The sequence below is a fragment of the Volvox carteri genome (assembly GCF_000143455.1).
Source record: "Volvox carteri f. nagariensis unplaced genomic scaffold VOLCAscaffold_43, whole genome shotgun sequence".
Taxonomy (NCBI): Eukaryota; Viridiplantae; Chlorophyta; class Chlorophyceae; order Chlamydomonadales; family Volvocaceae; genus Volvox; species Volvox carteri.
The window spans coordinates 210,682-223,723 of record NW_003307586.1 but is presented as its reverse complement, the minus strand read 5'-3'; the positions used below and the strand labels follow the sequence as shown (position 1 = coordinate 223,723).

At 52.2% G+C, this 13,042-nt stretch overlaps 1 protein-coding gene across 1 annotated transcript; it reads left to right on the top strand.

Moving 5' to 3' along the window:
* Positions 1–3,165: 3,165 nt before the first annotated feature.
* On the top strand, positions 3,166–6,955 carry atpvc1 (vacuolar ATP synthase, subunit C). The gene is made up of 6 exons (XM_002954481.1): positions 3,166–3,773; positions 3,840–4,049; positions 4,151–4,267; positions 5,059–5,184; positions 5,675–5,831; positions 6,330–6,955. Exons 1-6 carry the CDS (start codon positions 3,375–3,377, stop codon positions 6,449–6,451), a joined length of 1,131 nt encoding a protein of 376 aa, XP_002954527.1. The 5' UTR covers positions 3,166–3,374; the 3' UTR covers positions 6,452–6,955.
* The last annotated feature ends 6,087 nt before the right edge of the window (positions 6,956–13,042 follow it).

Sequence of the window (13,042 nt, the reverse complement as noted above, 5' to 3'; positions counted from 1 at the left end):
TGCAGGCACGTAGGCACGCACGCACCACAGGCACGCAGGCACGCACGCACGGCAGGCACGCACGCAGGCAGCACGCACGCACTTACGCACGCAGGCACGCACGCACTCACGCACGCATGCACGCACGCACGCAGGCACGCACGCAGGCACGCACGCACGCAGGCACGCAGGCATGCAGGCACGCAGGCACGCATGCACCGCAGGCACGTAGGCACGCATGCACCACAGGCACGCAGGCACGCACGCACGGCAGGCATGCACGCACGGCAGGCACGCAGGCACGCAGGCACGGCAGGCTCGCAGGCACGCACGCACGGCAGGCACGCACGGACGCACGCAGGCACGCACGCACGCACGCACCCACGCACGCACGCACCCACGCACGCATGCACGCACGCACGCACGCACGCACGCACATACACACACGCACACACACACACACACAAACACACACAAACACACACACACACACACAAACACACACACACACACACACAAACACACACACACACTAACACACACTAACACACACACACAAACACACACACACACACACACACAAACACACACACACACAAACACACAAACACACACACAAACATACACACACAAACACACACACACAAAAACACAAAAACATAAACACAAACACAAACACAAACACACACAAGGAATGTATTAATGAATGAGTACGGAGGACGGTAACCAGGCGTGTAGGGTTCCAGCCACTTCCTGGCCCATGACAGAATCAAAACCAACACAGTAGTTACAGATTTTTGGGCGGGGCCCCAGCACGGGCATTCCGACTTGCCACCAGCAGGCCGACAAATTTGCTTACATTTTTCTATGAAATACGCAAGCTGCTCATTTGTACATTTACTTTAGCCAATGCTCGGGGCCTCCGGAGACTTGCGGTGGGCCGCGATGAAGCTCGCGGCTGTGGGGCGGATTGCTGAGGACGCTGACACTTCGGGGATAAACATCACAGACCGCACCGAAATCCACCCAGCTTTCGTTACCATTTGCCCGCACGGGCATTCCGACTTGCGGTCTGCCGCACTGTCCATGCGGCATGCACCCAGGATGGATGCGATTCGCGTGGAGCCCGCAGGCGGTGCTGACGATTCCGCGGGTGCAAGCTTAGCTCTCACACCATCGATTCTGGATGCCTGCCTGAGAGTTTCCGGGCCGACCTCGCAATTGGTCGAAATTGCTCCATAGAAGGGTTGAAATTGGCACGGGGTCTACACCTGGGACAAGTTAAATTGCCGGGACAGGCCCTTGAATTGGCCTGACAGGGACACGAATTGGCCTGGCCGGGACATTCCAACAGTCAGGATTAGCCTGACAGGGACACGAATTGGCCTGGCAGGGACATTCTGGCAGTCAGGATTAGCCTGTCGGGGTGTCGAATTGGCCTGGCAGGGACATTCGGACAGTCAGGAATTGGCCTGTTCGGGGTGTCGAATTAGGGAAGCACAGGAATTGTGCGACCGGGGCAGTCCAAAGAATTGCCCTCCCCGACCTTGTGTCCTACCCTCTATCCCGCCTCATGGATTTTGCGCAGCAGCGGCAGATCACGTTGGCGCAATGACACTCCTGATTTGTAGTTAGTTGAGAATCTCATTAACACGTGTGTACTCCAAGCGTCACGGCGTTCTTGTGCTTGCACTCCTATGCCGTACGGACTGCCCTGCGAATCAAGCGGGGGTCAAGTGGCTGCACCGGGGCGAGCCCCTTTTCGGCTTTGAAAAGCCGCCCCCCTAGTCAGTGCCATGAGATCCATGAGCTCCGTGTCTGACTTGCTCGGTTATCCAGGAGCCCTGTGTTGGAGACAGTCCCTGCTGGCGGTTGAGTGCATTTCCAGCATTCCGTTGCTCTGTCGGCCTTTCTTTGTGGTTTTTAATGCAGGTGATGTGTGGCTTCTTTGACCTGTTGGTCGTTGTGCCCGTTGGCGCGGAGGTACCTTGACTTTGTTGTTTGTCGTGTTAGGTTTCTGTCTTTTCTTCGTCCGTATTCTCTGCTGTTGGTGCTCTCGGTGACCTGGGTGCGTGGAGCGGTCGTCGTTGCAGAGCCGGTGTTTCAGTTCAAGCCCTAGTTGACCAGGTGGTCACCCCTGAGCGGGCACATACTTTGGGCTTTTCGCTCGCCTGTGGTCCCTTCCTTTAGTGGGCGTCCGTCAGCGTCTGTTGAGTGATCCGTCGCGGGTGCGGCGGGTCAGTCTGTGCACGGTTGGGGAGCGCTGGTTTGGCCTAGTTCTTGTACAGTGTGGTTGGTGCTTTGCGTTCAGTTTGTCCGCTCCTTTGCCTGTGTAGAGGGTGCGTCCGCCGCCTTTGCTACTGGGGAGCCGTTTGGAGGTCGTTGAGGATTTTGGCTTCAGAATCTCTGTTCGTTTCGGTGTACGCGCCTGTCTGGCAGCTCTCGCGTCCTTCGGCCCTCTTGCGGGTCGGTGCGTTGCGCCGTTTTGAGGTTCAAGTTTTTCAACCGTCAGAGGGGGTTATCTTCTCTTTTGGCATTTTGTCTCTGAAGCAACAACTAATGCGAGCTTGCGTTAAGTAAGCTGGGTTAGTTGGGCGTAAGGCCCAGTGCGTAGCTGTTAGACTAACTGTTTCGCGACGGCCGTGATTTATTGCGCATTTAGCTGATGATGTTGTCTTGTATTTGTTGTTCAACGCACGCCCGCCTGCCCGCCCGTTCTCGGCGCAGCCCGCGTTAGTGAGTTGCGGTGTCTCTTTCTCTGTTCGTAAGGCCTGTCTTCTTCGGGCTTCTCAGTCCTTTTCTCTCTTCCATTATATGTAACAAAAAATGACAGTTTGTCTCTGAAGCAGCAACCAATATTAAAATTTATGGCGGTCCCCCGGCCGGTTTGGTCATGAGAATCTTCCTCTCCAGCGCTGCTTTTCTTCTTTCCAATGTTCAGCAAATACGCCTTCTTTTCTAAGTTCAGCAATTATTCCTATGGAAAGGCATAAACAACGCGTTATTTAAACGATAGCTTTTGCAATATGCCGAAATTCGGTAATATACGCCAGGCGTAAAATTTGAGTTTTTTGCCAAACGGCGATATCCGGTAGTACGCCAGGCGTAAGATTTTAGACGTACAAATACGTCGGAAAGGGCCAAACTAATACGGTTCCAACTCTGCCCGTTAACCACCCATTCGGTCTGCCCATGCAACCGGCCTGTACGAAAATACAGGAAGCCCCGCCATTTCCTGGTGAAGCAAGCCGACATCTGGTGTTGACCAGGCTGCTAAGTATAGGGCCCGCCGCATATAGTAGTGCATTTTTGTTCCTTAGCTCTTCCGAAATAATACAACGCCTTATATATCTAATCTGCCAGCATTGAAAAACGTGTCGCATTTTTAACATAAGATGGTCTATTGGTTGGTGTCTCTGCAGCTGCATAACAAGAGGAAAGATGCAGTCTGGGAGTTATTACAGGAGAGGACTAGCGCATCTATGCTCTGCACTAACTTCAAGCTAGATATTCCAGGGTTGCGCGTTGGCACCCTTGATTCTCTTATGGCTCTCAGCGACGAGCTCAGCAAGAGCTCTACTATGATTGAGGCGGTCCTTGCGAAGGTCAAGCGCCAGGTTAATGAATCAGGTGGAGCAAAGGCCATGGCGGCCCTCACAGTAGAGGGTGTTTCCACGGACTTGTACGTGCAGCGATTCCATTGGGACGATGCCAAGTTTCCGACAAGGCGACTTCTGAAGGATATGGTTGATAAAATAACCGAATTGGTCAGTCGGATTGATGACGACTTAAAGGTATGTTGGTATGGACAGACACTTGTGATGCTTTCAGAAGGTCCATCTCATGCGCTCTGTCAACAGGTTAAAGTGAGCGAGCTTAACAATCTTAAGAGCCAGATGAGTCAAGTGACACGTAAGGCGCAAGGCAGTCTTGCAGTCCGTGACGTTGCAACGGTCGTCAAACCTCATCATATCATCGATACGGAGCACTTAGCGACTGTTTTTGTCGTTGTTTCCAAGTTCGCCTTGAGGGACTGGGAGGATAGCTACACAAAGATGGCCAATTTCGTTGTAAGTTGTGTGCGCATGCAGCCTTTATGGATATTGTGCTGTAAAGGCGCAAGGTTTTGAGGTGTTGTATACTATGACAGATTTCCTCCTTCTCGGGACAGGTGCCCAGATCGTCAACAACTGTTGCCGAGGATAATGATTACGCGCTCGTGACCGTTGTGCTTTTTAAGCGGGTAATTGATGACTTCAAGGCGGCTGCCCGGACTAAGGGATATCAGGTGTGTCGTTGGGTTTCTGTTTTCGGTGACGGGTTGGTTTCGCCTGTGTAATATTATTTCTTTTACCTAGCTCCCAAAGCGTGGTCCAGTGCCGGTTGCAGTATGCCACGGTGAGCTGCGATTACATGCCAGGGAAGCAAAGTGCTTAGGGGCCACTAAAGTCCCGCATGCCTGTATGGTGAACATAGGTAGATGATTAGCATTTCAACAGCGCATTCAGTGGGGTGGGGTGATCAGACTGACTGGATAAAATGCTCATTATCGACAGCGTATATTGCTTGGCTCGATTTTTTCATGTAAACTGACAATCCGGCCTTGCTTTCGGCCTGGGATAACGTAATCGGCCCCAGCGATAGCGTTGGAAGCAAGTACGTGTTTTTTTGTTTTTGCGCTGGTAAGCATGCACATGGTGCTGCTGCACTCCAATATGGAACTGCTGTAGTCATTGATCTCTGACTTGTTGCCTTAAGACACACACACTAAAAGCAGGGGCATTATGGTTACTAGAGCTCCATCTGCCTAGCTTAAAGGAAATTAGTAGCTGAGCAAATGTGCCACCTAATTTGCACTAGTGATTTGATGAATCGGGGCATTGGCGTCAAAGCTCCTACACTCAGGTGTTGTGAATGGGCAATGAATGCAAGCCTTCCTTCATGCTCATGAAGTTTTTTGCATTGACGTCTGTAAGATGGAGCACATGATTTTAGGACCTTTCCAGATAGATAGCCCAGCATCAATAAAGGTGGGGCTATATTGTTTTACGGCATTACCACAACCCGCCTATCCTTCAGGTCAGGGAGTACAACCCTCCTGCAGAAGGCGCGGAGCTGTCATTGGCGCAGATCGAGCAGCTGAAGCACGATATGGAGCAGAAGAAAACTGACGTGGAGCAATGGTGCAAGACGGCTTACAGCGAGGTTAGTGCGGGAGGCGCATACGCATACTACCAACCTAGTGGAACCTCATGTGATACATTTGTATGCACCACAATAGCATGCTTATGGGCCTTTCCAGCAACCAGATATGACGTTTGGTACCGAGGCGTATCCATAGTGAGTTATACAGGTGTCGGTTTGTTAAGGTAATTGTATTTAGCTGCAGCTTTCCAAGGCAATCTTGGGCACAAGTAGTGCCGCGGACCGGAAGAAGTGACTTTGTACACCGCGGGCATGACGTGGCGTGGTTCGTCCCGAGCTTCTAAAAAAGAGGCAGGTGGCAGGCACATGCTGGTCAGGCTGTGAGGCACCGAGGCACAATTTTTGTGTAAAGCGCTATTTGCACATCAAGGCATTTTTGGACGCCAGCTTTTGCCATACAGTAGTATTGAACATGGCCATACTAATGAAATTTAGGTTTTCAGGCACACAGCACATTTGCGCGATTCATCTTACTTGGACTGCATTGCAGGTTTTCAGCTGCTACATGCATATGCTCGTAGTGCAGCTCTTCGTCGAGAGCATTCTGCGGTACGGGCTTCCGCCCAACTTCCAGGCGGCTGTCGTGCGGCCACAGGACAAAGCCGAGGGCAGGCTGCGGGCAGAATTGGAGGCTACGTTCGGCAGTGGTAAGATCATGCAAGTCATCCGTTATTGTCAGTACCAGTCCATACGTAGCCACATTTCGAATTTTCCCCTTCTCGGGTTTTTTAGTGCTCCTTAACCAAACGTTCGGAGCCAGTGCGGATGTTCTGTGCCTAGTTGTATGTTGGACTTTCTGTCGTGTGCGTGGCTCACACAAGGTTTATCGAACGTCAAGTCTGAACCTCCGTGGCCATAAACGCAAGGCGTTGAATAAGCCAGGTCATCACATGCATCCTATAATGAACGGCATATTCCTTCGCTGCCGCACCTGGTGTCATCTCCAACTCCCAAGGCACACATTGAATTGGCTAGCTAATTAAAGGAACGTCGCCGGGCAAGCTTGTACCCTGTTCGAAGTGTCCTGCGAAGCCTCAGGCCTCATGGGCATTCAAGGGATTTTAAGGGATGTCAAGGGATTTCCGTATTATTTTTCCTAAGGCCCATGGCTATCCGTTTATTTTGGCCCGAAATTGTTTACGCAGGGAAGACACATTACTGGAGGGATGATGGGTCCAGCCTGGGGGCTGGCCTGGTTGGCGACGCGGAATTACATCCATATGTATCCCTCACCGTCAATATGGACTTAGCAGCGGGGTACGCATAATGGAGTACCCACAGGTACAGATGATTCTCCATGGCATGCCAGGAGCTTGGTTTCGGTGTATGCACGTAGCTAGGAACTTGTTCCATGCATCTATTATATTATGGAGATTGACGGAACAGCTCGGCATTACCCCCAGACCGCTATTGTCACAGGTCGAAAGTGGATGGTTGTGTACGCTATGGTATGCATTCCAACCTGTGTATGCACCTCTTGCCAGGAAAGCGCAAACTTGACACAAACGGGCTGGAGAATGGGTTTTAGGGCTTGTAAACCCTTAGTAACATTCGTGCATATGCTATTTGTGGCATGCATATTATAGACGAATAATGTCCGGAATGAACTCTGCATTGTAGGTGATTGATCTGTGATGAACAAGTATGTGTGTGTGTGTGTTACATGGTTGGGGGTGCGTGACCCCATACCTGTAAAACTACCCATACGAGCCGAAGGCCCAAGGGCAATATCTGTACGCCTAAAAGCCACGGAGAACAGGAAACACCGCACTATCAGCCCAGACTGTCGCCCAAAGGGGATAACTGAGTTGTGGTGAGCCCACATACGTTCCAACAGCCTCGCCAGACGTGCTGGTTCCCATTTCATGGCCTCCAACATGCTCTGTTGATGATCGAATCCCTCTTACGCACGAATAGCATTATGGGCTGGGCATTCCAATGACATGTGTTTTCATCCTCGATTTGGCTTTTAGTACCACAACAGCGGCAAAACCGCTGCTCCCTGGGGACATGGTACTTGCCCCTTCGTGCTCTGTTTGCCTCCAAAGCTTAGCAACACAAACGGAACTGCATTAGCTTACGATGTGCTAAACGAGGAATGAAAACCTTAACATGTGTTGCCCACATGGCGAAAAGGGCAGCCCCATCCAATGCTTAAACTTCGCCATCTGCATTCCCAGTTGCTTCCCATCTGATGGGTACTTCTGGCAAGACAGTCAGACGCGCATGGTCCCAGCCGCTCACCAACCGCTCCCTCAGTGCCGTTATCATGGGGTGGAGTCTACACAACCACCAGTCAACACGCTCCTTTACCCCCATGACTTCTTGTGTAGCAGCCGGTACACAGTACGGCGCTACAAATACGCGCAGAGCGCGACCACCAGCAACTCGAGAGACCTTTTCAGCGGTCAGCTGCTACATTTGGTATCGAGACCTCGTGAAAATTCAGCTGCTACATCTTGCGGTATTCCGCTCCACATATTGCACTCCAAGAAGGAAAACTGTCGTAACATTGAGGTTCCCCAACCCTCGCAACGTAAACCAGACCATAAACGATGGAAGTTGCAAAGTAAGAATAGCCTCACCAGTACCTCAGAAGAGCCCGTCGCCTCTTTAATGAACAGGGGATGGCCCTGCACCCGATCTCCAACCAAGCCTCGACACCAGGGTTTGGGTAACAGACTCAATGGACGGCACCATCGCTGCCCTAGATTCTGGATTCGGAGGCAACAAAAGAGTAGCCGCCTGTCGCCAATGCACCGGGATATTAGCTAAGAGATCGACAATGGCATTCATGCATTCGTGCCACTTACGAAAGGTGCAAAGAGATTGAGCTAGTGGGGGTCCGCGGTTGGAGGTATTGGTCTACTATTTGATGCCACGCCCTGCGCATTGCTAGGCCTGCCTGTTCCGGTGTGAGCATAACCACATGGAAAGCATCTCGCGCAAGAACATCCCCCAACGTTTTCAGAGCTTATAGCCCAGGAGTGCTTGGTGTGGAAACTCCAGTCCTGGGTGGATGTTAACTGACGGGACATTCGATCTCTTTTCCGGAAGAACAGGGTTTTCCCACAGAGGCAAATTCCAACACCACGCATTGGGAACTAACAGATGAACATCAACATTTTCAACTGGGGGGAAGTATGCCAACGCTGTGACAATGCGTTGAACATCTGTCGGTAAAACGATTATCCCAAACCAAGGCACTCCCACCTGGGACGTAAATAAACACATGGGACTGTATGTCGGGCAAAGGGCATGCAGGAAAGAGTGCATGATCAAGACCCATGGCGGCCGTATTAAGACTGGCTGGATTATTGCCCTCACGAAACGCACTGCCCGGCACGCCCAACGCGGTTGTACGTGTTCTCGAACTGCTAATGCCCCAAAACCGCGCAAAGTTGGATGGCCATATAACAAGTGTTTAGGAACCCTAGTGAGCCGTCTGTCATGTGCAGCTGGGCCCACGTTCCTATCAATAAGCTTGGCAGCTCTAGCCTCAATATTAATTAGTTTCTTCTGGGGGATTTCCCCCGTGCTCGATATGCCACGTAAAACGATGCAGCCCATCGGCCGCCGCTGCCTGTGCACGCCCAAAAATGGAAAGGTGTAGCATGGAAATGCGTTGGAACCGAGCCCAGACTTTGTCCAATTGCACATCCCAGTCCATGACTGTGGTGTCTCTCACATCCGTAAAAGGCAAATTGAGCGCCGCTGCAATGTGTACCACCTTCATGTCATGAGTTATTTTAACTTCGTGTGGGTGGTTACCGACAGGTAAAAGCTCAACCTTATCCAGGTTAAGCTGCTGTCCAGAGGCCTGCACGTACACCCGAATACAATCAAGACTAGGGGGGCGGCTTTTCAAAGCCGAAAAGGGGCTCGGCCCCGGTGCAGCCACATGACCCCCGTTTGATTCGCAGGGCAGTCCGTACGGCATAGGAGTGCAAGCACAAGAACGCCGCCACGTTTGGAGTATACACTTGTTATTGAAATCCTCAAACAATAAAGGTCGGCAGACTTGCGACAGCGGTGTAGACCTGTCTGGATTGTCGCAAGCGTGCAGCCGCCATAGCATAATCATTATTGACTGAACAGTTAGCCTTCTCGTGATGCGGCAATCCGTAGAATGACATACACACAAAGCAGGAGTGTCACTGCGGCAACGTGTGTTGCCGCTGCTGCGCCAAATCCATGAGGCGGAACTGCCCTATTCGACGCCGGCCCTTCTGCTGGCTGGCAGTTCAAGGCGCGTCAAAGTGCCTGTGCTTCATGGACCAATTGTTGTCCGCTCCCAGCCAGAAAGCATTCAGGGATCGTTCCAATTACACATTTTGAAGTCGGAATGCAGCGGCAAAACTGATGGTGTGACGCAAAGGCACACTTCGTTTGAACTTGGATTGAATGAATAAGACGGACAACAATCAAACAGGCACGAGCGAGACGCCAGGAGGGAGGTGCTTAGAATGTTGCCATGGGTCCGGTCTAAAGTTGCCGAGCATGAACGAACCAACCCATAAAGGATCATGCCGTTTGCTTATGAATCTATAATGTAAGGGACATGCAACGACGTCAGAGGCAAGGGCTGCGGCGCGAGGGAAATCAAACTCGAAGCCATTGAAAGCTGGGGGCCTGGCTGCAGCCGCGGCGGGTCGGCTGGTCAGCGGCCGCCGCCGCCGGGCGGCAAGGCAGCCGGCGGATGGCGGCTGCCGACATGGCCCGCTGTGGGCGCTGGCAATTCCGCCTGCGCAACGGCCCGACCTGGGCGGCCCCGCCCTCCTCCGCGCCCTCTGCTGGGGGGCCGGCCGCGGCCGTGGCGGATCAGCTGGTCAGGGGCCGCCGCCGCCGGCGGGGACGCGGGCGGCAAGGCGGCCGGCGGATGGGGGCTGCCGACATGGCCCGCTGTGGGGCTGGCACCTCCGCCTGCGCAACGGCCCGACCTGGGCGGCCCCGCCCTCCTCCGCCAAACTCCGCCATGGAAAGCTACCTTTGTCGCTCTCCGATTTATCTGGAATTTCTCCTTTGGCAGGTGGATGTAGAATAGATATAGCATTTAAACGCTATTTTTTGCGGGGCGAGATATGTAAGCCACTGACTGACTGATTGACAGCAGTGAACCCGGGGGGCTCGGCCCCCCGAATGGCGCTTCGCGCCGGGGGCCTCGCCCAAAAAGCTGGAATTGCCTCCATTCCCTCTTCCGTATCATCAGCAAATGTAACGCTGTAAGCTTTTCTGTATTTATTTGGGGTAGGGGAATCCCCACTAGGTTGTGCTGTGACCAGCATAGAAACGCCTGCGCGGCAAACAAGTATAGGATCGGTGCCAATGGACATCCCTGCCGCACACCCGCTGTAAGAGCAACTTCACGAGAAATGAAGCCATTATCTACCGCCTTCGACGCTGTATCGGATAAATGAAGCCTGGCCCAACTAATTAAACCTGTTCCTGCCCCCATAGCATTATTGCTTCAAACAAAGAAGTACGATCTAAAGAGTGGTAAGCTTTAGCAATATCCAAAAAAGTCAGGAGACACGACTGGCCTGTCCTGGCCATAAGGTGCGGTAGATGCTGCAGGAAAAAAGAACATTAGCGCCTATCAAGCGCTCCGGCAGAAAGGCCGACTGCTCGAGCGTGATACGTCGCCCTAATATTGGACGCAGCCGATGAGCTAAAATTTTGCCAAGAATCCTGTAAACTGTGCCCAACAATGTAATCGGCCGATAACTACCCGGCGAAGCGGGAGATCCCCGATTTTTGTAAATAACTGTGATAACAACTTTGCAAGAAGCCAACTGGGAGCGTTTTGGTTTGGCCAATGGTTGTGTATAGTTCCACAAGAATTGGTGCAATCTCGTTCCGACACACCTTGTATAATTCAATTGGGATGCCATGTAGACCGGTGCTTTGCCTGGCGTCGCTTCTTTGAGAACCGCTTCCACTTCAGCGTCAGACACCTCCGATCTCCCTACATCACACGCATCCACCTCCGGAATGACAAGGTGGCGGTCCCTCAGCGCCCCTATAACAGCCATTCTAGCCTCTTCAATCACATGGGTTGCGGAGGAACAAATCTCTCCCCAAAAGTTCGCAACCATTTGTGGCAACTTCGTCGTATGTGTAATAAGACGGCCCGTTCTGTCTTGCAACGCTGAAATAACTTGTAGAGCCTTAGACGGGTACACCAGGGTTGTTAGCCCTCTATTAGGTCGTTCACCCACACGAATCCACTGTAACCAAACCTGCGCCACCTCCGCTGCACCTTCAGCTCTAACCGCTTGTACAACCGCTACCCGGGCGTCAATTGCCGCTTGGATCCTCTGTGCACCCGTATGTCCGGTCTGCACTGCTTCCACAGCCTTTCTTGCATTTCCCGTCGCCAAACGTACTCACCACCCCGGGGGGAAACAACGTTCTCGCGCGTGCCGATAAAGAATCATTACTTGATTGAACATACGATGCTTACACAACGGCCACCAGTCTAGCAAAGCTGCTGTGTCTGTCTTAGCGGGCCTCTGCGCACACTCATCATAAATCCATTGCAAAAACCTTCCCTCCAAGTCAGGAAAATCTAAAAAATGCGTTTGCAACCGTGGAAGCCCTGGACCACGCGCTCTCACAAGTCGAGGTAATAAAGTAATAATAGCCAGGCGGTGGTCCGTCCAAGTACACACTGGAATGGTAGCGGAAGCAATGAAGGGGGCGAGGTTTGTGACCCTCCCGACACACCTGTTTTTACACTCTTTGTGACCCTCCCGACACACCTGTTTTTATACAAATAAGAAAGGTCGCGGCGGGTAGGGTGAAGGTAACGAAACGTGTCTACCATATCAGGGCAGCATTCGGAGAAAGCCGTGGCTATAGACAAGTCCGCGGGTCTACTCCCTTCTCCTGTGATGGAACATCGGAGTATGGACGAAATTAAAATGCAGTGTTACTGGCCTCCTCACCCCCTACCGTGGAGGCGGAGAGGAAGGGATTCGAAACATAGACACATTACTGTGAACACGCTTTCCAAGCGAGCGCATAAACCACTCGGCCACCTCTCCTAAAGGGATACCTACTACATCAGGGCCTTCTAAGCCTACTATCCTGATGAAACGACCGGCTATTTCCTCTTATCTCTAATATTCTTAAAATATCTTCCACTAACTTATCTTTGGGCCCTCTTTTTAAAATCTCAAAAGCTCTACTGCGAAAGGTATCGTCCGCATTTTCTGACATGTGCCCACGAGTTCATGCCTGGCATGCTCCCAATGCGACTAAACAAGGTGACGAACCTTTTAAACGGCAGGGCCCATATAGGCAATGACACTGCCGTGTGGATTCTGTGCACGGGCTCCCCATTGAAGCTCATCACTAGTGCCCACCTGCTGGACAAACGAAAGGCGCTCCTGGAGAAAGCACACTAGCCAGTTCAGCACATCATTGAACCAGCTGTAGCCTAAACCTGCCTTCAATAGCACCACGGCCTGCCTCACGTTCCCCGCCTGATACTCCCACACACATCTCGCAAAAAGTAGCCCTTGGAGGCTGTGTGTCCTTTCCGTACACCAAAAGCAAGTTGAGAATCACATTTCATCGTCATGCATTGCCCTCTGCCAGTCCATCCGTCGCCTCATCGTATATGGAAGTGGCCGGACCCGCGTGTTTGCAGCAGCACAAGAACACGGATCCAGGTCGATGCAGCCCGGTGCAAAAAGCTCGTGCACCAGGTCCAAGATGAAATCTGGCATGTACCATTCCTATGTATTGCTTTGGATGAACAGACACAGGCCGCCATATTGCAGCGGCAGTGCAACAGGTGCTGCCAATGCAAGCTCTCGATGTGGGTCTTGGACTTCACCCGGCCCGTGCATTT